Source organism: Diadema antillarum, unplaced genomic scaffold (assembly GCF_040938485.1).
Source record: "Diadema antillarum isolate AM-2024a unplaced genomic scaffold, OU_Dant_1.0 seq00001428_RagTag, whole genome shotgun sequence".
Lineage (NCBI taxonomy): Eukaryota > Metazoa > Echinodermata > Echinoidea > Diadematoida > Diadematidae > Diadema > Diadema antillarum.
Genome location: NW_027272180.1, coordinates 64,939 through 88,867, shown reverse-complemented (window position 1 = coordinate 88,867; position 23,929 = coordinate 64,939). Strand labels below are relative to the sequence as shown.

At 37.3% G+C, this 23,929-nt stretch overlaps 1 protein-coding gene across 1 annotated transcript in view; it reads left to right on the top strand.

The window, feature by feature from the left end:
* The window catches only part of LOC139709374 (transmembrane protein 198-like), a 74,192-nt gene extending 51,639 nt beyond the window's left edge, over positions 1 to 22,553 (top strand). The window contains exons 3-5 of the mRNA XM_071621333.1: positions 3,094 to 3,657; positions 15,552 to 15,685; positions 22,253 to 22,553. Coding sequence (XP_071477434.1) covers positions 3,094 to 3,657; positions 15,552 to 15,685; positions 22,253 to 22,477 — 923 coding nt within the window. The 3' untranslated portion in view covers positions 22,478 to 22,553. The remainder of the gene's footprint in view (positions 1 to 3,093; positions 3,658 to 15,551; positions 15,686 to 22,252) is intronic.
* The last annotated feature ends 1,376 nt before the right edge of the window (positions 22,554 to 23,929 follow it).

Genomic DNA, 23,929 nt, shown 5'->3' with positions numbered 1-23,929 from the left:
CAATCTTATGCACTTTGAAAATATATGAAATATCAGTCAGTTACTTACTTTCTTTTTCTTTTGTTTTCATGTTTTCTCATTTTTTAAAACATACAATGCCATGAAATAAATCATGTCAGCTTTAAATAATTTCTCTGAAATATTTATGTCTTCTCTTTTCACCTTCCAAGGTAAAAATAAACATGTTATATGAATGATGCAATGTAATAATACAAAAATGAAATGATATCAAACAATGGCTCAATACTGACAAATGAAACAATCTTCATAAGTAAATCATAACATGAAGAATATATAATCAGTAATATTGATATTTATCTCTGATATTCGAATGATATTGATGATACAATGTACAACTTTTTGTCCCCGCCGAACGAGTTCGAGCAGGGGACTATGAAACGGGCTCCGTACGTGTGTGTGTCCGTGTGTCCGTCCGTCCGTGTGTCCGTGTGTCCGTCCGTCCGTGTGCGTCCGTGTGTGATCAAAATCTTCAATTTGCTACTTCTCTGTCATTTATGAGCCAATTTTGATTCTGTTTGCTTTATATGATAGCACTACATGGGAGCTTTGAAACTTCTACACAGAATTTCAGTTGTGACCTTTGACCTTGACCTTTGACCTATATTGTACATTTTGCAACAAAATGCTACTCCTTCGCCATTTCTAACCCGATTTCGATTCCGTTTGCTTTATGTGATGGCACTAGGTGAGGGCTTCAAAACTTCTACACAGAATTTTGACCTTTGACTTCTTTGACCTTTGACCTTGATTTTTGACCTGTATTGTACATTTTGCTACAAAATGCTGCTCCTTCGCCATTTCTAACCCGATTTCGATTCCGTTTGCTTTATGTGATGGCACTAGGTGAGGGCTTCAAAACTTCTACACAGAATTTTGACCTTTGACTTCTTTGACCTTTGACCTTGATTTTTTGACCTATATTGTACATTTTGCTACAAAATGCTACTCCTTCGCCATTTCTAACCCGATTTCGATTCCGTTTGCTTTATGTGATGGCACTAGGTGAGGGCTTCAACACTTCTACACAGAATTTTGACCTTTGACTTCTTTGACCTTTGACCTTGATTTTTTGACCTGTATTGTACATTTTGCTACAAAATGCTACTCCTTCGCCATTTCTAACCCGATTTCGATTCCGTTTGCTTTATGTGATGGCACTAGGTGAGGGCTTCAACACTTCTACACAGAATTTTGACCTTTGACTTCTTTGACCTTTGACCTTGATTTTTTACCTATATTGCACATTTTGTTACAAAATGCTACTTCCGGCGGGGACATATATTACGCACCGCGTAATTTCTACTTTTCCTTGTTTATATATGCATAGGAACAAGCCTATGGATGTTACAGATATTACACCTTTGATGAACCTTGAACATAATAAATGATTAACTTTTTGTTTAGTTCTTTCTGCTGACATCTTTTTTGTATGAGCTAGCTGTACAACATATAGCATTTCTTTGATACATGATTTTCTTTAAGTGGCAATAATAAACATGAATGTACAATCATGGTACAATACAGACTAATTTAAGTGGTTCAGTATACCACAAAATTAAGTACAGTTAAGAGAACACATAACCAAAGCAAAAAATGCCTAGATGCAATTCTTATACAGGGTAGATTGTGAGCTACTGCTACTGCTATTTTGTAAAAAAGTTTAGTTATTCAGCTTCAAAGTTTTGTTTAAAGGAACATTTATTTCGATTGTCCATTGTTGAAATAGAGAAGACAGACACTCAATTATCTGTGTCTTCTCGATGAAAGACTCTTCTTCATTGCTATAGACGAACAGATTAGATGTACACTGTCTTTTCATGAATGTAACAGTACATCCATCTCCATGAACTGCAGTGATTTGAGCTACAAAATATTTCACTGACTTTTTGGTTAAGAACTTGACTCAAACGAACGACCCAACTGCAGGTTGGTGAGATAATGAAAGTAGAAACAAATTAAAGGCAAGGGTAAAGATTTGATGAACAAGGTATTACCCCCCCCCCCCACACACACACACATACATGTACCTGCCCCCCCCCCCACACACACACACACATTCACACTAACAAAGAAAGATTACAGGCAATATTAGAAAACTTCATCATTATTTACAGGTATTTCTAAATTTTTCATACTTCGTAATGTCCGTGACGTCTATGGGATTTTATAACATTGTAATGTCCGTGACGCATTTTACTGGAAAAGTATTCTTGTGTTTCAAAACTTAATTGATAGTCTTGTGTAACAGATTGATTGATAATCAGAAAACATTGTTTAATTACAAAACTTCAGCATTTTTTAAAAAGTATTTCTAAATTTTTCATACTTAGTAATGTCCGTGACGTCTATGGGATTTATAACATTGTAATGTCCGTGACGCATTTTACTGGAAAAGTATTCGTGTGTTTCAAAATTTAATTTGTAATCTTGTGTAACACCATATTCTAGCTTTGCAAACCAAATTTTAACTTGGATCAATTTTAACTTGGATCAATTTTAACTTGGATCAATTTTAATCTCTGTACAAAAACTTTTATACCTAAAACGTCACGGACATTACACTTTCAAAAAGGTAGAAATCACCAAATTTCAATACGCTGTGATTTTCTTAATATAATATATTTTTGAAAAATTCTTTTTGTTTCATTTAGTGCATTCCATGGACAGTAGAAAAAAAATAAAATGCAGACAAGATGGGCTTAAACATTCTAATTTTTTTATCTAAATATAGGCTTTTCTGAATGCTTTGAACATAAATTCAGTTAAAGTCTGTGAAATTTATTTTTTCACCCTGAGGTAACTTTTTTCATGGACTTGCCCACCTGTCTTATGTCAAATATTTCCAAACACTAAGGTGCTTTTCTGTCAGTAAGAGAGGTTTCTAAACCAATCATCATATGAATACCTGCTGTTCATGAATGATCAAACTGAAATGAATGTTGTTTTTCCATTGAATTAGATTTTTAGGCTGCATCTCGTGTTTTGTATTATGTAATAAGACACAATTCAAATCCAAAGCCTACTACATGTATTTTAAAAAAGGTTTCATGTTTCTTGTTTTGTTCTTCTCAGGATACCGCTGCTTCAAGGCCATTATGTTCTTGGTGGGCTTCATCCTAGCCTCAGTGGTCTCCTTCCTCATCTGCCAGGAACAGAGCAGCCTAGCAACAGGAGCCAATGCTGGTATTGCCCTCTCCGTGGGCCTGTTATGTGGTCTGATCACCATGCTGATCCAGGTTATAGGCCTCTTCATGACAGGGGTGCACATGGGGCTCTTCCTTGCTATTGTTGTATTGATCATTTTGGAACAGTTTATCCATGTGGACCAGCTCCTGGTGACCATCGGCATTGCTTTTGGGCTTGGCGTCATCTTTGGTCTCCTCACGCTCAAATTCCAGAGAACGTTTGTCATTCTTGCCACGTCTCTGATTGGTGGCGCCATTGTGGCCACATGCACGGACTATTACCTGGAATTATTTCGGATGGTGAACTACGTCTACGATCGCTTTCGGTTGGCAGAATCCCTGCATCCTTGCTGGTATAGCTGGCTTATATTGGCACTCTGGCCGTTCGTGTCACTTGTAGGAATCATCATTCAGTTCAAGGTTACTGCAAAAGGATTTAACCATAAACAAGGTGAGTTTTGAGAAGGGTAATTTCCCATTACTAACAGGTGTTCAGTCACACACAAAAAAATTATACTAAAACGGTATAGCTATACGATAAATTTATACATCTGAATGCTGACTAATGAAACGACGTATAACGAAACGACGGTCAGAGCATCGTTTTAAACTAAAACTTGATAACGAATCAGCATATAAACTGGCGTGCATCTGAACATGGGGTTAAACTTAGCTGATGTCAGTTTCTTCTGGAGAGTCAATTTAATGGTGTAGCCACATGAAGTAGCTAATGCCTTCCGTATTGATGTTCTAAAGATGGAAAACAGGAATTGGTAGGTAAGGAATATATATTTCACGTAATGGAGAAAAAGCAGAACTAGCAGTGGCATTCCAATGTAGAAGGTAATTATGTTAAATTGTATTCATTAGCATGTAGCATTTTGAAGTAAGGGGGCCATAGCCTCCTAATAAGCACTACACTTTATATTGGATCGCATCCACAACAGAATAGGATACAAACCAAGTTAAGCCACCATGTTCTAGTCTTAGTTCTGCTGCTCGATGCTGGCTGCAGAATGTATTGTACATGTGCTGTGTAGCTTTCCTTACACAACTCACTTACAATAAGTACCTCCACATTATGGCATGAAAATCACCCTGTATCAGCCAGGGTGGAAGAGTACAATACTGTAAAAGTGGAAATTTTCGTGGCGTTGAAATTTTCGCGCATTTCGCGCTGCCTGAAACCAGCGCGAAAATAAAAGCACATGAATATTTTTGCATGCCATACATGTATGTTCCAGTGGTTGATGTCTTGATTCCGCGGAATTAAAAACACGCGAAACTCTTCTCACCCGGCCAAGCGCGAAAAATTAGTCGTGCGAAAATATCCACCTCTACAGTACCAGAGAGTTTGTGAATTGCAGTACACGTATGTTGTTTCATCAGGAAACCATTGATACACATGAAAGGTTGGTCATGAATGTGTATGTACATAGAGTACATGTATGTACCTTTTTTTCCAAACACTAACCTCATGTTGTCTATTTTGCACTATGCATTCAATCACTAATAGTCATCTCAGTTTAGAGAGTCAGTACAATCCAATGTTTTTATTAATTAATTTATTTATTATTATTATTATTATTATTATTATTATTATTATTATTATTATCATTACTACATGCATATTGTGCATGCTGCCATGTCAAAGTTTGGGTGGAATTTATGTTAACAGTTCAAAGTAGCTATATAAAGGAAAAAGATGGATGGATGGAGGGAGAGAAGGAGAGATAATGAGAAATGGAACATGTACATTTTATCAGGAAACATTCTTATGAATGAAGGTTTAAATCACAATTTTAAATCACAATACAGCAGAGGGAACCTATACTGCTCTAAGTACCCTCCCACTTTTTTTATACCCCCGCCAAACGAAGTTTGAAGGGGGTATATAGGAATCAGCGGACGGTCGGGCGGTCGGGCGGGCGGTCGGGCGGTCGGGCGGTCGGGCGGTCGGTCCGTTGCAAATCTTGCGTCGCGAACTACTTCCTCAGTTTTCAACCGATTCCCATAAAACTTGGCACAGATGTGTGCCTTGGGTTGTAGATGTGCAAGACGTATTTTTTGACAGTACCCAAAAGTACGTTGCCATGGTAACGGCATATTATGGGCAAAAATGGGTACAAATCTTGCGTCGCGAACTCCTCCCACAGTTTTTGATCAATTTTTATGAAATTAGGTACAGATGTTCATCTGAATATGTTAATGTGCAAGACACATATTTCCGCAGTGGCAAAAAGTGCGTTGCCATGGTAACGGCATGTTATTGGTAAAATATAGGGCAAAATGCTTCATGGCAAAACTGCTTCATCAGTGTTCTTCCAATTCTCATGGAATTCATATTGAATGTTTGTCTTAGGATATAGGTCAGCATGACACATTTCTTGACAGTGACAAAAAGTATGTTGCCATGGTAACAGCTCACATATTATGAGCCAAAATGATGGAAAATTTTGTGTTGCAAACTACTTCCTCAGTTTTTGCCCAATTTCCATGAAACTTGGTACAGATGTGTGCCTTTGGTTGTAGATGTGCAAGACGCATTTTTCGACAGTACCCGAAAGTACGTTGCCATGGTAACGGCATATTAATGGCAGAAGATCAAGGAAAGATCTTGCGGATTTAACTACTTCCTCAGTTTTTTGACCAAAGCTTATGAAATGTTGTTTTGACCAAAGCTTATGAAATGTTGTTTGGCGGGGGTATAACCAGTCGCTGTAGCGACATTTCTAGTTTCCATCAGCAGATAATGTGACTTGTCACTTTAATGAGGAAGATGATTGTATACTACCCATTTGCAAAGCAATAAAGTCTGAAAATGGCCTGGTGCAATATGTATGTCTTTGGTATTGAGCATTTTTACCAGGGAAATGATCCCTGTGCTCTCAGAATAATCTACCTGACAGCATTGTATGTTGGATATGGTTGGCAGTGCAAATTTGTATTTGAGTTGAATCATAATTGTTTGAAATCCAACTCAATATTCTGTGTACCAAAGATTGGTTCTGAGAAGGTGAACTGAATAAATAGTTGGAAATGTTTTTATTTGCATGCAGTCTAATTACTGTATGTAGTTTACAGGTGATGTACAAATGTATGAAGGAAATAAGATATTTCATCCTTCAAATGAATAAAAAGAAAAGTTCACTGGTTATATATGATCAGGACAACATGTTATTTTTAAGTACAAAGTGAAAGTGACAGATATGCAAGGAATTACATGTAAGGATTAAACAATAGCTGTTTTTAGAGACAACATAATGATGTACATTATTGCTGTCCTAAAGGGTGTGAAATATTAATGCTTTCATATCAGTGCTTTGTCTGATGATGCTGGTGAGCTGTAATTTTTTTTTTCAACGAATTTTGCTTCACTTGATTAAAGGGATCGTATAGTTGAGACCTAACTTCATGTTTCTTACATTTTTTTTTTGTGAGATGAGAAACCTCTTTACATGAAATATGAAAGAAGCATGTAATTCCATTGCAAGTGGCATTCAGTGTTTATTGGCTGAAAGTTGGGTTTGAAATTGCTGAGATCTCCAAAACAGAGCAATCCTTATAAAAGGTGGGACCCACCTATTATTAGGATCGCTTTGTTTACTTTGTTTAATGTCTCGGCCATTCCAAAACCGATTTTCATTTCATAAACTTTGAATTCCTTATAGAATGGTATGCTCTGTATTATTTCAAAAGTGGTTTCTTTGTATCTCGCAAAAAATTAAAAGTCCAATCCTGATCTCCACCAGTACTATACCATCCCTTTAAAAGCAGAAAATGGCAGGGAAAGGACCCCCCCCCCCCCATTTCGTGGCCTATAATTTATAGGGTTTAATCTACATATTGTATGGAAAAAGACACACTTTGTGAGGTGTTCTGTATTACCTGCACACATGTGACAAGCCTTGGACCAACCTGGCAAATAAAAATTCAAGCAGCCTAGAGCAGAACGTTGAGGGTGAGTCAGGTGACAACCAGTTCCTGTGCCGCCATTCTGGGTATCGCCTGTTAAAACAGGTGGCCTCTGGCAACCCCCCAGTGACTTCTCAAAGAGGTAATTGTCTCTGAATAGTAACACACTTGCCATGTCTGGTCTATAAGAACTGACTTGTCTCATTCTCATTTTGATGGTATGGTAAAAAGGACAGCATGGCATAAATTAGTTAGACAAAAATTGTCTTTTTGCCATTAAACAAAATGGTCAGATATCATTGAATGGGTCTTTCTATAGTATAATGGTATGTCTGTTTTGATAAACCCTACTAATTACTAATTTCATGACATAGTTTTGTGAACTTAAAATGTTCACATATATATTCTTTATTTTTCCACCCACAAAAGATGGCTCTCCAAAGTGTCAAACTAAATGAAATTACCATGTACAAGGAACTTATCTGTAAAACTTACAGAGCTGGCAAGTGCTGAAATCTGTGAGTGACCATTTGTTGTGATACATACACAGTATTTCTCTGTCATGTATTTCCTTTCTGTCTACAGAATGATGTGAATGAGTACAAGTCTGCAACGATAATTAGTTGTCAAGGACGATAATATTGTATCCAACTGTATTGGGGCCTACAGTATGTCACTATGTGTGTATGTGTTCAGAGTATTTTGCTATTCATTTACCTGCACTTGCAACAGCTTCACATGGTCTTTGTTTAATATGCAAATGTCTGACAATTTTTTGATTCCACATAGCAACGAATGGTTAGGAACATAATCGTGTCTAGTCATCAACTCATATATTACAGGAGGAGGATGTCACAGCTAGAAAATGATCTAGAGGATTTTGAGGGGGGAAAAAAGTGTTTGAAAGTATACATGCATGTGTGGTGCATATTTTCACAAAGTTCATTTAAATTCAGTTTATTCAATTCATTCTAATCGCCCAGTAGAAATATTACAGGAAATTCTGTGCAGGATTTTTATATACATAAATGACTGGTGTTTAAATCAAAATGTTTAGAACATGAAAAACATGTACAACCAGTTTGTCATAAGTAAATACATATATAGGGCCTACATACAAATCAAATAAAAAAATATATTAGTGATCTGGATATGTACATAGCAAAATGCATCAATGGAGGTCAACTTACATTTGGATTGCAGGGACCTTTTAAATAATTACATATTTTAGATTTTGCTGTAATATCATGTTCCATGTTCAAGCTTACTATGGAATAGAGAACATCAGACAAAACAATGAAAGTTTCATCGAGGTTAGATAAAGGAATGACCACAACAAAAAACATGGTATTATATTAACATTCGAAGCAGGAATATCAGTACCAGTCACCCTGTGTTTTACATGGTGCAATAATGTCTATACATTACAGCTTTCCATTGGTGCTATAGGGCCCCTTCAATCCCAGATCAGTGACACCTACAAAAAAAAGAAATTTTAAATTGTTGTTTCAATAGAAATGATTTGTTTATCACTGATGACAAATTATGGTCACCTGGTTATGCCATGGGTTAGGTTGATATTCCCTCAGTTCTGCACTATCCCTCTCACCTTCCTCACTTCTTAGGGCTGTCATGACAGGTGCATATTCTCTTAATCCTCTAGAATCTAGAGGATGGTGAGATCTACAGTCTAGGCCTACATGCATTATACACTGTGTATCTCTATAATAGAGATAACACACAATTGTGAATGTGTACATACATGTAAATTGGTGTAGTTGTACAGTATTATTTGTTGTGAAAACAAAGACAAGGCATTTGAATAGTCATCGAGCTTATTTGTTGTGAAAACACTGTTTGAGAGCTACAAGTGTATGGCACAACATGGCTATCTAATGATGGCTCTGATACCTACCGTATGCACATCTACTGTAGGCCTAACATGTTGTATGAGAGCTATATTTACGATATGCCGTGCATGGCTCAGTCTACAATATGTATTCAAAGTTCTGCTGTAGTCATTTGAAGGTAACATGTATTTGTAGTACACATGTATAATTCGAACAGTTTGCTATCGCAATTCAAAATCATATTTTGCAGTACAGTACTCGTACAATTGTACAAATCAGCTCATAGAATGATAGTAAGAGCATTGCACATGTGTAAAGATTTTTTCCCTTCCTCCCTCTGTGGTGCTATTGAACCTTCATTATTCTCTGTTCCTGGCAACATTTTTAGCTTTGATATGATTTATGTATTTACTGAATAGACATTCACCAAGTTAGTATCGTATCACAGAGCCTGAGGATACAATACAAACAAGACAAATTGCTCTGTAGATTCACTATATCCATATTGTGAGTCAAACTACACAAATCAGCAGACACAAATGGACACAAATTCCATATGATTCACTCTAACTTTGAAATCAAACTTTGATTAAAGTCAAACAAAGTTGTGAATGGTGGGAAAACCTGCAATCGCATTCTTTGTTCACTGATAAATCTTCCAAGTTTTGATGATTTTTTTTCTGATACCTGTCCTGAGATCCAATGGCTTAACCTGATAGGAAGTGGAAAGTTTCAGTGATATCTACATGACATTTCAACGCTGTGCAAACACGGCCAATGGAAGAAGCTTTTGACTTGACAGACCTGCAATCATATTGTCTCCTTTTAAAAGTATAATAGGTGAAAGTTGTTTTTTTTTTCACAAGTCACTGCTTTTTGTATTAGATGTTGACCCTAATATTAAAGACAAACACTGAAAGAGCAGCTGTACAATCGTTAAAGGCTGGAAGTCAAGACATATTTCGATCAACAGTTCCGTGCAGAGTTAACCCCCGTGTCTGCAAAGATTACTGGAAGGGAAATGATTCTACACTCTGAAGTACATCTAGGGATAAATATGGAATCATGAATCATGCTATTTTTTGTAAGGGGAGTTGCTTCTGTTGGATATTTTAAGATTCCTTGACATTGAAATATGTCTGGATCTCCCATTTAGAATGTCTGGTAGCTTTTACGTGTATATCTTTGGGTCTTTATCAAAAATGGGACAGAGAGTATGATTGTTGCTCAACTTATTTGTTTCAAAGAGCCCCTGTGTTTGTTTTGAAGCTCTTGATATTATACTAATTTTTAGCAATGCGTGGCAGTATATTGTTTCATTGTAGTTGCTTATGGTTGCTGCATGATAGTGCCCCAAACCAAGGAGTACCTCCTTGCCCAAAGTTCAGTGGTAACATGTATTATGTACAGTTTTACACATAAAACATCCCATGCTGGCTGTAGTGGAGCATTCTGTCTTTACGCAACCAATTTATTTAAAAAAAAAAAAAAAAACAACCCACTAACTGATTCGCAAATTGGTGAGTTAGGTCATAAGTGACATCTATACCCTAAACTGAATTGGATTGGGTCAAAACAGACAGATGCATACAAAGCCTGAATCACTCCCTATTGAATTTACAGGTGAGGCCATTCCTTATGTGTGTGTGTTTAGTTTTTGTTAGTTAGTTTTGTTGTGTTGCGCAATGAAAGGAAATTCTTAAAAGGGAGTTTATTCAATTTCAAGAAGATGTTTCATTGCTGGTATTAGGACAGGCATTTCATTCATATTTGGTACCATTGTGCACTGAACTGAAAAAAGTAAAAACAAAAAACAAAAACAACACAAGTGAAAGAATGAGTTCCAGTTGTGACTAGAACAAAATATAAAGGAAATCAGGAGCGTTCACTGTGCCCCTTTAATATCAGTAGGTTTTACCACAAAATTCCTTGTGAATGATCAGGGGCCCGTTGCATAAAACTCCAACCGGATTTTTTTCCGGTTGAAATCACAAAATTCCGGTTGGAAGCTCCCAACCAGAGTTTTTATGCAACGGATTTTACATTCTTAGATTAGCAACCTTAAAAAATTCAGGTTGGGCATATCCCAACCTGAATTTTCTAAGGTTGCTAAAAAAGTTTTATGCAACGGGACCCAGGGATGACACATATTGTAATTGAGTGAATATGTGCCAATACCTATCTGAGGGTGGAGCATGCAAACTTCCTGCTAAATTGCTGTTTCCAAAAGGCATGAAGAAATTTGTTGTGACAGGCACTGGGTTATGTGTGTAGCAGGTAGTGCAAACTGAAACATGTAGTGTACCGGTACAGTGTACTCTATGTGTAACCAATTTTTTGTTTGTCGAAAATTACAAAGTTCTTCACTTTAAAGGTACTATATGCCATTGGGAGCAGTGATTTTAAAAAAATGTACAAGATATCACATTTATGTTGTATCACAAAACATCCTAAATTTGCAATAAAGTGTAAAATATAAGAAGATATCACTATTTTTTCTCACTAAAGGGCAAGTCCAAGCTATTTGATCACACAAGGCTGAAAATTCAAAATGGGTCAATCTACATAAACTTGATATCATTTTAAAGCTAAGAAGTTAAAATACATGAATTTCATAAAGAAAAAGTAAAAATCCTTCCCCATAACCAGCAATAAATTAATTAATCTGCATAAATTAAAATTTAGAGTAACGCGTGGGACATTCAAAAATTCTGCATTTTAAAATATATCTTTTAATTTTTACAAGTTTTTTATGAAAATAAGTATGGTGACCATAAGTTATAATGACTGTGATTTTCAGTTTCTCAACTGATTTAATATGCAAATGAGGGATGGGCCAAAATTAGCATGTCCCACGCGTTACTTTTTTTAGGTCATTATTTCTCATTTGCATAAAAGTTAATGATTTAATTGACTTGAAACTTTCAAAAGACCAAATTCACAATGGACCTAATCATATCCAAGAGATAAAAAGTTAGTCTGATAAATCTCATACTTGCAATTTTCAATTAAATTTAGTAACGCGTGGGACGATTTGTGTACAAGTCAATGGAGGTGTACTAAATCTTAGTTTTCTATGGGAAATGTGTACATTATTGAGGGATTTTTTGTAATTTTCTGAATTCTGACTCGAAATTTGGTGAAAAGTTGCACTTTGGATGAATAATTCACAAAAGATCATTGCATGCTATTTTCAAGGTCACATTCAAAGTCAAATGTCAAAAAAATAAAGGATAACACAGGCATTTCATATTTTTTATTATATCTATTATTCTGATGGGTCTAAATCATTTGAATATTTGCAAGAATTTATTAGAAATACATCTATTTAGTTAATTACTACCCCAAATTAAAGTTTCTCTGAGCAAATGTGCAATTCACATCACAATATTCATAGTGACAAAAATGTCCCACGCGTTACTTGTCCCACGTGTTACTATACCTATCTTTCTATAATTGACCTTGAGAGAACAGTTTCATGATTTTTTCTAAAATGTTTTGTTTCAGGTACAGTTATTGTTGTAGAAAAAGATGTTTGTAATGATTTTATAGTATACCAAGTATTTTCACAATAATTGAGATAAAAGTAAAGGAAGAAAAAAGGACAATTTTTGTGGTCCCACGCGTTACTGGAGAATAAATTTGCGTAAATTAAATACTGAACGCGTGATTCTCCTTATTTCTGTTGTTTTGAATGAAGATACCTACTAGCTATCAAAAGCAACCCAACATATGAAATTTCAATCTTAACAGTGCAATATAGGGCTAAATCTTCTTGTGATGTCCCACGCGTTACTGGTGCAAAATAGCTTGGACTTGCCCTAAACCATAACTGTAGACAGTTTAGTCTAGAAACAACTCTATAATAACTATTGTTTACTTATTATACTTAACAATACTTAACATTAATTATACTGATTCAAATTATTACATTGCTTGTTTTTATCCCTAACTCACATTTTAGAACCACATTGAAGCACTAAATCAGGGTTTTTGTTTCATCTGCAAATGGTAAATAATGCCTTTAACGCTGAATTTACAGCCATCAAAGTCCAAGCTTTCTACCAGCTTACTATTTTGCGGACTATAGACTAACTCTACAAGTTTCAAGTTGTCTGCTGAATTTGTGTGGTGTACATTATAGTTGCAACTTCTCTTCAGTTTACTACAGCCTACTGTATTGTAATCAGGCATGTTATCAGAATTGGATTAAAGTGGGACATGCTTTGGAATCTTCTTGCTGGTGAAAATGCACTATGCATTCTTCATGTAGCACACCATAGTAGGCAATCCCAGATGCAAGCTTTCCTCACCTGTTCAAAGCTGGCCACTGGCATTCTCAGAACTCACGTTCCTGTGTAAAGCAAACTACCAGGTAGTAAATAAAAAATGTCCAGAGTTCTAACACAAATACAGTCAAACCTGTCTTGGCGGCCACCTCTCTATAGCAGCCACCTGCTTACAGCGGCCACTGAAAAATCCCCTGGATGAAATTACTGTATTGTGGACCCTTTATATAGCGGCCACCTGCCTATCGCGGCCAGTGGCCACTCATTTTGTATCCCGTAATGAATATCCTGCGTATAGCGGCCAGAAAAATTCAGCTGAACCGTTAAATCAGCCATGAATACGATGTCTTTTACGTTCCTTGCGTGAATTCTACCGAGTCCTAGCTCAGTCACAGACACCATTGACAAAAGTAATGCAGCTCTTTGCCACGAAAAGCCGTCTTACCACTAACTTGACTAGATTGGATTTAGGCTTCAGTAATGCCGCCCTGAATAGATGCTACAAAGGCAAAGACAACTCCTCGTAACATCTTAGAATGTTACTAAAATGCCGACTAATTAGTGTTTAAGTTCCTTTGAACCATGCAGGACAATATGGTACTTGTCTGGGTACTGTTTGTTATTTACGTAAGCTTCACACATTATCAGTCTCCATCGAACTCAGCACTCATGAACCCAGTTCATGCAAACCGGTTCGAAACAGAGCAGTTCGTCAGGTCTGAAATGTTGTTCTTAAAACCAAAAGAACAGAAGCAGGCAACATTTTTGTGCAACAAAAATCCCCATAATAGCTGCACATGCAAACTTATTTGCTGGTTGTTGTTTTTAAGAATAACATGTGATATTTTCTGCTATTATGAAATGCAAGTGTTGAAATTCAAAATGGCCACCAACCTGTCTATATCGGCCACCTGTAGTGGCCACTTTTTTATTTCCCTTGGATGGCCACTATAGACAGGTTTGACTGTACTTGTACTGGTACAGTGCACTCCTGATATAACAGACTCGGTTGTAACCAAGTTCACATTACAACGAAATGAAAGTTCAGGTCCCAAAATTATCTATATTTTTATGTACTTTACTGTTTGACTGTTCGATATAGTGAAAAAAAAAATGCCAGTCCTGAGGACTTTGTTGTAATGGGAGTGCGCTGTAAACATTAACAGGTTGCCAGGCTTGGGTTTGAATTATAATACAACATTTGTTAATTTGATGCTACAGACATATAGTGACCTTGTTGATGAACATGTATATCAGTTGACAGTATCCTGGGTAAAGTTCTGTTGAATATTTCCATATTGCCTGGTACATTTTCCAGCAACATACAAGCGTAGGCATAATCATGCAGGTGCCCAAGTATCATCATTGTCAACTCATTATGAATAACACAAAAATTATTCCTTAACCACAAGCTTTATTCATGTATTGCTTATAACCAGTAATAGGAAGTTTTTGTAGCTTGATTCAATGAGCACCACTTGATAAGTGTCAGAAGTGTGTAGTATGCCACATGTGGTGACGATAGTCCCTTGCAAAGTAGTATACCGCATGTGTTAGTGGGAAAGTGTGAATCCTTGTGAATAAGACTTTGTAGCACCACAAGCACAATGAAGTATAGCCGATGATTAGTAAACTTGTTCCTTCTGGAACAAATACATGACTTAAGTACTATTGAATATGTTTGATACATTTGTATGCACTTTTGTTTAAAGCTATTTTGAATGCAAATGCTGTAAGGCACTAAACAAGCAGCAGTTCTGCAGCACTTGCAAAGGGTTAAGCTCAGCCACAAGCTTTATCTTTTCAATGGGCCACTGACCACAGTGCTCCATTGGGGCATCTTTTCTCAAACGCAAGAAATTCTATGGTTATGAGCATCAAGTAAACGTATCTATGTATAGGTGATTCAAAGTTATACCGAAAGAGAATATCCCACTTTGGGGCTTTCTGGTCATCAAGGACAGCTGACCTTAAGTTAATACCTGAAATCTAAGCCAGTTCAACTGGTCTTATTGTCAAAAGATTTTGTGATGTGGCTTTTTTTTTCTGATTTTAAGAGTAGTTGAGATCATAATCTATTTGTACCTAAAATATAAAATACAAGTACAGATTTTTTGTTAAGTTTGTTTTGTTATTATTCTATAAGAAGTAGATTGTGTGATCCCTGTCTCAAAGGCCCCACAACATTTTATAACCTCATCTGATTTGATGACATGCATTCTTTCCTTGGCTCTCAGGTTTACATTGTTCAGGATTGTAATGGCTGGTCTGTCTCTTTGTTATAATGACAGTTCGAGGGCATTCAAAGACAAGGCGAGTGGAGCTGCAGAAGATGAGACAGCGAGAGGCAAGGGAAGAAGTCAGGGTGCAGAAATATTGTGATCTCTACCGTGCACGTAGCCGAAATGCTGACATAGTGACACAAGTAAGTGATTGTAATCACAAGACAGTACTAGGTTCTTTATGTCATTTCTTAAATGCATATTTTCATTGTCATGTCATGCTACCCTGTTGATGATATCTGTTACAAAAGTTGATTGTAATTAGCTTATTTTGCAGAAAAATAATGTATCAATTTGCATTTGTCCCACTAACAAAAGATTAAGAGCAGGCATCTGGGAAGGTGTGGTTGGATTAAAGGTATTTCAGGAAGGTAAAAAGTCAGCAAAACCAGAGCAAAAGAAAAGGATGTGAGCGTTCAGAGTTTACTCTGATTTCAGATTTTGTTTTTTACTCTACCCTAAACCCACTCTTCAGACTTTTTTTGCAGATCAAATGCATTGAAATGTTCACTTCAGACTTATATTCTTATAAGTTTCAGATTTTTCTAAATCTTCTTTTGCAAGTACTCTCACACCCCAAACAGATCAAGGAAAGTGTTCAGTATAAATGGATAGGTCTCAGGGAAATTATGACCATTTGAATGACAAAACATGTAATTTGTCAGAACCTGATTTGGTCCTTTTGGTCAGATTGTCCAGTGTCATTGCACGTATGAAAGCCTCACCTCTTGTTGAACACACACACACACACACAAAAAGAACAACCCTAAATGTGAATTCTCTGAGAATTCTGGCTTTTCCAGGTAAGATTTACCACAAGAGTGTCTTGACAAACTGCTTACCCAGGTGTTGCCTGGATGTTACCCTGAGTCTACCCGACATTTGTAGATGGTCCAGGGTAAAATTTACCCTTGGTTCCTGCAGAGATTACCCGGAGGTTGTCTACTGTCATGCATCTCACCAGTCATGGGGTAACAATGTTCCTGGGATGTTCAGTGGAGGCTACCCCAAGTTCTGTGGTCTGTTTATATCTCACAGGGCTTTAGTTGAAATGGTTGGAATCTTACAACCCACTGAAAAATCACCGCCCATCATCCTTGAATAGGAAAAAAGGGTAGTTGGTTCTGGTTGGATAATGACCTACCTTCACATCTGTTTACAGCCTCATGCACATGCGCACACAAACACACACACAAACACACTCACTCACTTGCAGCTCTAGACACACTCAAGCACACAAATGTCCCTGATATCTGCACAGAAAAAAAAAATGCCCTTGTAAGTTATTGATCGTTGGCTGCTGAATATGTGGTGGAGCAAAGATTTATCCTTTCAGTGTCATAAAATTCAGAATGAAGCCATGATGGTACACTGTCCCCATCTGAACAACTGTGTACTGAGTGTTCTATGAAGGATAGAGTTTTACATCTACAATTATTCTTAATATATTGACTGAATTTTGACCAGTGCCCACAGATAGCTGCTGAGTCATCACACCATTTTCACCATGGTTATATTGTTTATCAGGTATTTTGTGTCAATGTTAAATTTCTAGCAATACTCTCTCATATTCCTGTGTCTGCTGAGAAAGATGTGCCAAGATTTTGCTAGGATTACAGTGTACTCTTAAAAGGGACTGTACAGTACTGGTTGAGGTAAGGGACTGTACAGTACTGGTTGAGGTAAGGGATTCATGTTTTGAACATTTCTAAGTGAGAAAATGAGAAACCTCTTATGAAATATGAAAGAGCATGTAATTTCAAGAAGGATTCAACGTTTATTTGATGAAAATTGGTTTTCAAATGGCTGAGATATCCAAAAAAGTGATAATAATAAAAGGCGACATGCCACAACTTTATTAGGATCTCTTTGTTTCACCTTATTTTTGGATATCTCAGCCATTTCAAAATCGATTTTCATCAAATAAACTTTTGATACCTTTTAGAATTGCATGCTCTTTGACATCCTCAAAGAGTGGTTTCTGAATATCTCGCAAAATGTTAAAAGCTAAATCCTCGCCTCGACCAGAACTGTACACACCCTTTAAATTTGAATGTGAATGTGAAGGTGAATAGAATACTTTTAAATCTTCACTGCATGTACATGTACTAATGTGAAATTCATTGTGTAACTGCAAGTGTTTGTTTTATGCAGACTGGAGATAAGTATTGGATATGACTGTTGCTGAAAAGCAGAAGAAAAAAATTCCTCGCAAAGACTTTGCAGATTACATCATTGTCTTTTAAAGGATACTGTGAATGTGTGATCCAACAAAATGATTCTGACTTACTAGGATATTGTTCATGAAATCTGTATGTTGCCTTCGATTGGGATTGAACATTTTTATGTGGCAGTTCGTAAGATATTGTATAAGGTTACTGGATTTCATTTGCATGACATGAAAACAAAGCTGAAATGCTGTTTTCAAAGCTGATCTTGTTTTGACAAATTGGCAAGCTGAAAAGATTTGAACTTGAGTGTGTACTTGTTGCTAGGCAACAGCAGACCCACAGGAGGGCACCAGCTGCTGAAAGAAGAGTGATGTGCCAGCCCCTCCTGCATAACCTATAAAATGCACTTTATTTTTGCCCAATGGTATTTGCATGTGCATATGGTATTTCACTAAAAGGTAGAAATCCTTTGCAACTCCAGGTTTCAGTCATGTGACAGTGTTACAGTTAATTGCAGATTAACTGTGATTTGGACACCAGAATGATAATAGTAATGATTGCTACTTGTATAGCACACAGGTCCACCTTTTGATGCTCATAGCACTTATGTACAAACAACCAACTACATATGACATGATACACAGGAACAGAGAAGCAATTAGGCAACAATTACTAATACAAATAAGGCATAAGTGATTAAAGGTTGAACAAGTGTGTTTTGAGTTTTGTTTTAAACTTGCCTTGATTGTGAAAACTTGGCAAATAGTCTTGGGAGATCATTTCACAGCTTGAGACGTGTAAAGAAAAAATGCTCAATCACCCCATGTATGTTTCACTTTTGGTACATGAAATATAAGTGCACCTGCATGTGACTGATTTACTCATTAATATGATTGGGTGAAGATATATCAGCAAAAGGATTTTAAAGGAGATTTGTTTCTTCACAGGGAACCGGTGAAGAGACCTTAGAACTTGTTGAAGAACTGGAGATATAGATTAGGGTTTGATTTTTTTTTGAGTGAGCATTGAAAGATGAGCTGCAGAATTTCAAAGTCACTGGTGTATTGATACTTTTTTCCTCGGGAGATTGCAGTTAAATGGATGGTACAGTATTTGTGGGGATAAGGATTGGGCCTTTAACTTTTTGTGAAATGCAAAAAAAAAAAACACACATGAAATAATACAGAGCATACCATTCTATTAAGAGGAATTCAGAGTTTTTTGATGAAAATCAGTTTTGGAATGACTGAGACATCCAAAACAAAGTGAAACAAAGCAATTGTAATAAAAGCTGGGTCCCACCTTCTATTAGGGTCATTCATTCATGCATCACAAAGAGTCTGTGCTAACCCTGTGAAGTGGTCCTCCACCTGTACCCACACAAGAAAAACAGACAAATGATACTGACTCCTCAGTCAGCAAATGGTATCAACCAGGCACATTGTGCCATACACTTGAATGAAAATTGAAATGCTGCACTTGATGGATTCACAGTGTCATCAATACAGACTTTATACAAACTTACAAAGATTGGTGATTTGTTTTGGAAAGCATTTGTTTTGGAAAGCATTTGTTTTGGAAAGCATGTGTTTTCATACCATGGCAAGAATTCAGTTTTTGAGGCAAATGAAATTCTTGCACGTACACCTCAACCTACATGCTATATTGATTTAATTCATGAAAAAGCCCATCCATGGAGTTACCCTCTAGGCCACTCATTGCCAGTTCAAACAGCCTGAAACTCTCACAGGTTGTGGGATGAGATGAAGAGATGGGGTATCGATTAGTCATTCTCTTTTCCGGTACATGAGGCCTGCCAGAGAAGCCTTCTCTGGCAGTATGTGTATGCCCTGTATGCAAAGTTCTGCTGGAATGTGGAAACAAGTACCCTTGTCTGGCCCCTCTGCAGTTAGATGTGTAGCAGGACAGCAATCTCTTTTTAATTGGTTTTGTTTCAATAGTTTCAGTTTTCAGTTTTCAAAGAGATTTCCACATTACATTGTATGTTTCCACATGAGTTGATTTTCATAAACAGATTTAAAAAAAAAAGGTTTTTCTAAAATCAGACAGATAAAGAAAGGATTGTGAAGTCTGTGTTTTCTCAAACAAATATATAGCTGACGATCACATCACTGATATGAACTGAGGTTGATTTCTTTCGTCCAGTTCTGATGACATACAGTACATTCTATTCAGGGTGATATTAATGGTAATAAGATAAGATACAAATTTCTGGCAAATGAAGTGCCTTATAGACTTGCTTGATAGCTGCAACTTAGTGCTAGTTATTGATGGTCAGGCCAGAGTCATGCGCACAACTTCATCAATCGTAGATTTAGTCATTACCTAAGGAAAGCATGAAAAACTTAGTCAGTCTGGTGTTTTGCCTATTCCTCCTAGCGAACACTATCTACCCCTTGTATTATACTATATTTAGTACTAATAGTAGAATAAATTCTCTTTTGATAAAGTAATTTTGAGTGAATTTGTTGAAGATGTGAATAAAATTATTTTGGATGATTTTGAAACTGTGCATAATGCTCATGGTGCATCTTCTTTGAAGAAAGGTTCATGAAGGCAAGTGATAAACATGCACTTTTGAAGAAACAAAAAGAAAAACTCTCCATGGATGACTGTAAAGATAATTGAATTAATTCACAAGTGAGAAATACTTGGAAAAAACCTGTAAACCTTCTCCTGTCTTTAAAAGAAAAGTCTTCTTTACAACTCAATGAAGAGGATGACTGAGTTGTGGCTGTTCTGATGAACAGAAATGCAATATGTGGAACTGCTACCAATGCATGTACACCTTTCAATTTGATGTGGCGATGAACTTCGTTCTACATCAGAATTTGTTATTATACAAATGATGCACAGGATAGAGTGCGTTAGTGGAGATGTAGCGCACTCGAGGGTATTTACAATTGTGAAACATGCACGAGGCGAACGAAATAATCCTGTGCATCATTTGTTTTATAAAATGGGTCGAAAACTAATAGCATTTTTCACATACCTTTGTGGGTCAATACCAGTCAGCTACATGTAGCACTCGCTCAAGAGTCAAGCTGTCCGAAGATGTTCGTCCCAAACATTTACGCACGTCTCACTCGGAAATCCCGCACTAGGCTACTGTACGTATAAGAGTATACGAACGCCACACATGTTATGCACACAAGAAAGGCCGGCCGGCAGCCCGAACTATAAGTTGTTTACAGGATTGACAGCGCGTATAGTAGCGCGCAACGCACTTGTAACAACTGACTGAGTGTGCACTGCTAGTGTAAACATTGCGACGTCAGGCCGTGCATGTTAGTGAGAAATTAATGCATGCACACACGACTCATTTCAGCGCTTCCAATTGGCTACATTCTTGAACCCATTTTATAATAAGGTTTAAAATCAATAAATTTCTGTAAATGACTAATCATGGTTCCAGGCATTAGAAATGTAGAGTCTCATACTTTCAATGTCAGAAGGAAATTTCAAGCAGCACAACAGTATCATAGTGCAGGGCTCGACACTAACTTTTTTGTTTGGTGGCCCGATGGGGCCACCAAAATCCTCAATTTCAAATTTTTGGTGGCCCGAGAGAAAAATTTGGTGGCCCCGAAAAAAAAACAATAAAAAACATAAAAAGTCCTTTTTTTTTTAATGAGTCAAATATCTAAGTTTTATCCAGTCATAGTAAGAATTGGAAGTTGGACATACATCTACTCATAAATAAACCTAAACAAACTCGCAACACTCACTCTCAGGCACTCATTCAGTCCTTTTCATCCATCCTTTAAACAAATATAACTGCTAATTTCCGGCGCAAAAAGTTACGAATTAATTGACGTACTTTTCAAAAAAAATTTGGTGGCCCGAGGCGGGCCACCAAATTTGCACTTTTTTGAAATTTGGTGGCCCGACTTTCAATTTTGGTGGCCTCGGGCCACCGGGCCACCGTTAGTGTCGAGCCCTGTAGTGCTTTGAAGTATTAGTAACACGCACACAGATAGAGTAGACCTGGTACAGGCTAGCTATTATTATGCATGCACTTGCATTGGTTTTGACTGGTGCATGCAGGGGCCAGTGATATACTGATTCATGATGCTGCATGAATGCATGGAGAGATGTATCATTGTGGAGCATCACCTAGCAGAAGATTGAACAAATATTGTCCTTTTGTTGAGTTGGTATTAATTTTTAGATGAAATAGTCACACTTCATGTTTATGAGTGGTGTGTCTATTATATATATCAAACACACAAAGTCCTTTGCCTAGTGGTACCCTTTATTCAGATTTTTGTAAATGGAATGAGTGTAAATAAAATGAAATTGGTATCAAATAGACTCTTATAGGCTTAGTGTATCTTGCACTATTTTTAGGGTATTCATATTGCCACATTGAAGTACTCCGTACTTGCTTCACATCACCTACAATGTATATCACAAAGAAGGAAGGAAAAAGAAGAAAGAAGAATGACGTTTTTTGGGTTGTGTGATTGTACAGTTATCATTTCGCATCTTATTTTTTTCTATGTTTATCCACAACAGAGTTACTTGCAAAGCATCCAAGACCACCTGTCACCAGAGATGCAGCGCATTGCCTCTATCCAGCACATCCCTCCTGAGCCAGCAGTCCCTGCTGCTTCCTTCACTGACACCAACACTGACACTATGACCACCCTGCAGACCACCATGGATGAGATTCCTACCAAAACCATTGATTCTGTTGAGGGCATGACCAAGGTAGACGAAGCTGAGATTGTTGAGGTATAGCATCTCTGGCAACCACCCATCGGATACAAGGGATTCTGATGTACACTTACACTGCTTCTTGTTAAACAGATATCGAGGGGACAGATTGAAAATTCCAATATGCTCACTTCAGTTTGTTTGGACCCACAAGGAGGATACATTATCTGCACTGTACATAGACTGAAGAATGCTTGATGAACCGCAAGGCAGCAAAGACCCCGTTTACAGTGCGGGGCTGGGCCGGGCTTTTAATTCAAACCTGTCAATATTTTGTCATAGTGGCGCTCTGCTTGTTAACAAACGCAATTTCGTATAGTCTGGTTTCCGGACCCTTTGCCAACTGGACTCCGCGGCGTTGACAAAGTCGCCACCTTTGCCGAAGGAAAAATCCTCTGCAGGACAAAACTACCTTAAACCATACTAGTTTTCGACGTTGAGGGCGTTAATATCCTGAACAGCGAAATAGTACGGACAGAGGGTCTGGAAGCCAGACTAAATTTGGTACCGCATTTGGCCCAGTTTGCGTTTACACGGAGAAAAGGCCGGGCTCGGCCGCGGCCGAGACCACCTCCAGAGCGTGGCCGTTTTGGCCTTTTGCACGTTTACACTGAAATGAAGGCTGGGCTCTGCCGCAGCCGTGCCCGGCCTTTTCGCTCACTGTAAACGGGGTCAAACTTCATGAGCCTTGTATTCTCTAATTTATTCAGTAATCCAGTTACCATGATTCTGTGACCTACATCACCAGTCATTTTGTTTACCTGGTCATAGAGATCAGGGCGGCTGTCAACTGAGTATCAGCATGAACCAGCAGTTTGGAGGCTTTCAGAAAGTAGCTCATATATTCAACTTACCAGAAAAGTGAAAACTGCAGAGGACTTGTAGACAACAAAAACTGAACACTTTACAACAAACTGGAATATTACTTCTGTGGTTTGGAGATTGTAAACTTGCATGAACTCAGCTGACGACTGGTAGCATTCTCCAACATGCTAGAGAGCCAGAGTAGAATGTTACACAGGTACAGCATTGCCAGCTTAAATATAAAAATGCCATTTGGGCCAGATGTACACGATAACAATCTTTGCTAACTTTCTTCAGATTAAGATTTTACTTTTAACTAAATGCATGATTTAAAATTGAATTAAACAGGATGCTTGCTTGTTTGAAAAACACTGTTCCTGCAAGATGAAGGAGAAGAAAAAACAAGCTCCCTGGTCATGCATGTTGTTTTGTGTGCTGTACACAACAAAGCTCCAGTGTTTGGCTGTACACATAGATACAGCATGCTTTCTCAGTTAGCAAAGCAATGGCTTTTTGTCAATTTGTGGATCGTATAAGTGTATTTATGAATAATTGTGGAGTTTTTAACTTCACTCATATATTGTCTGAAGAAGATAGCATATGAATTATTCCCGAAAGTCATGTTCCATTTGTAACTTACGAGTTGTCCATTATTGGGTAATTGTGAACTTA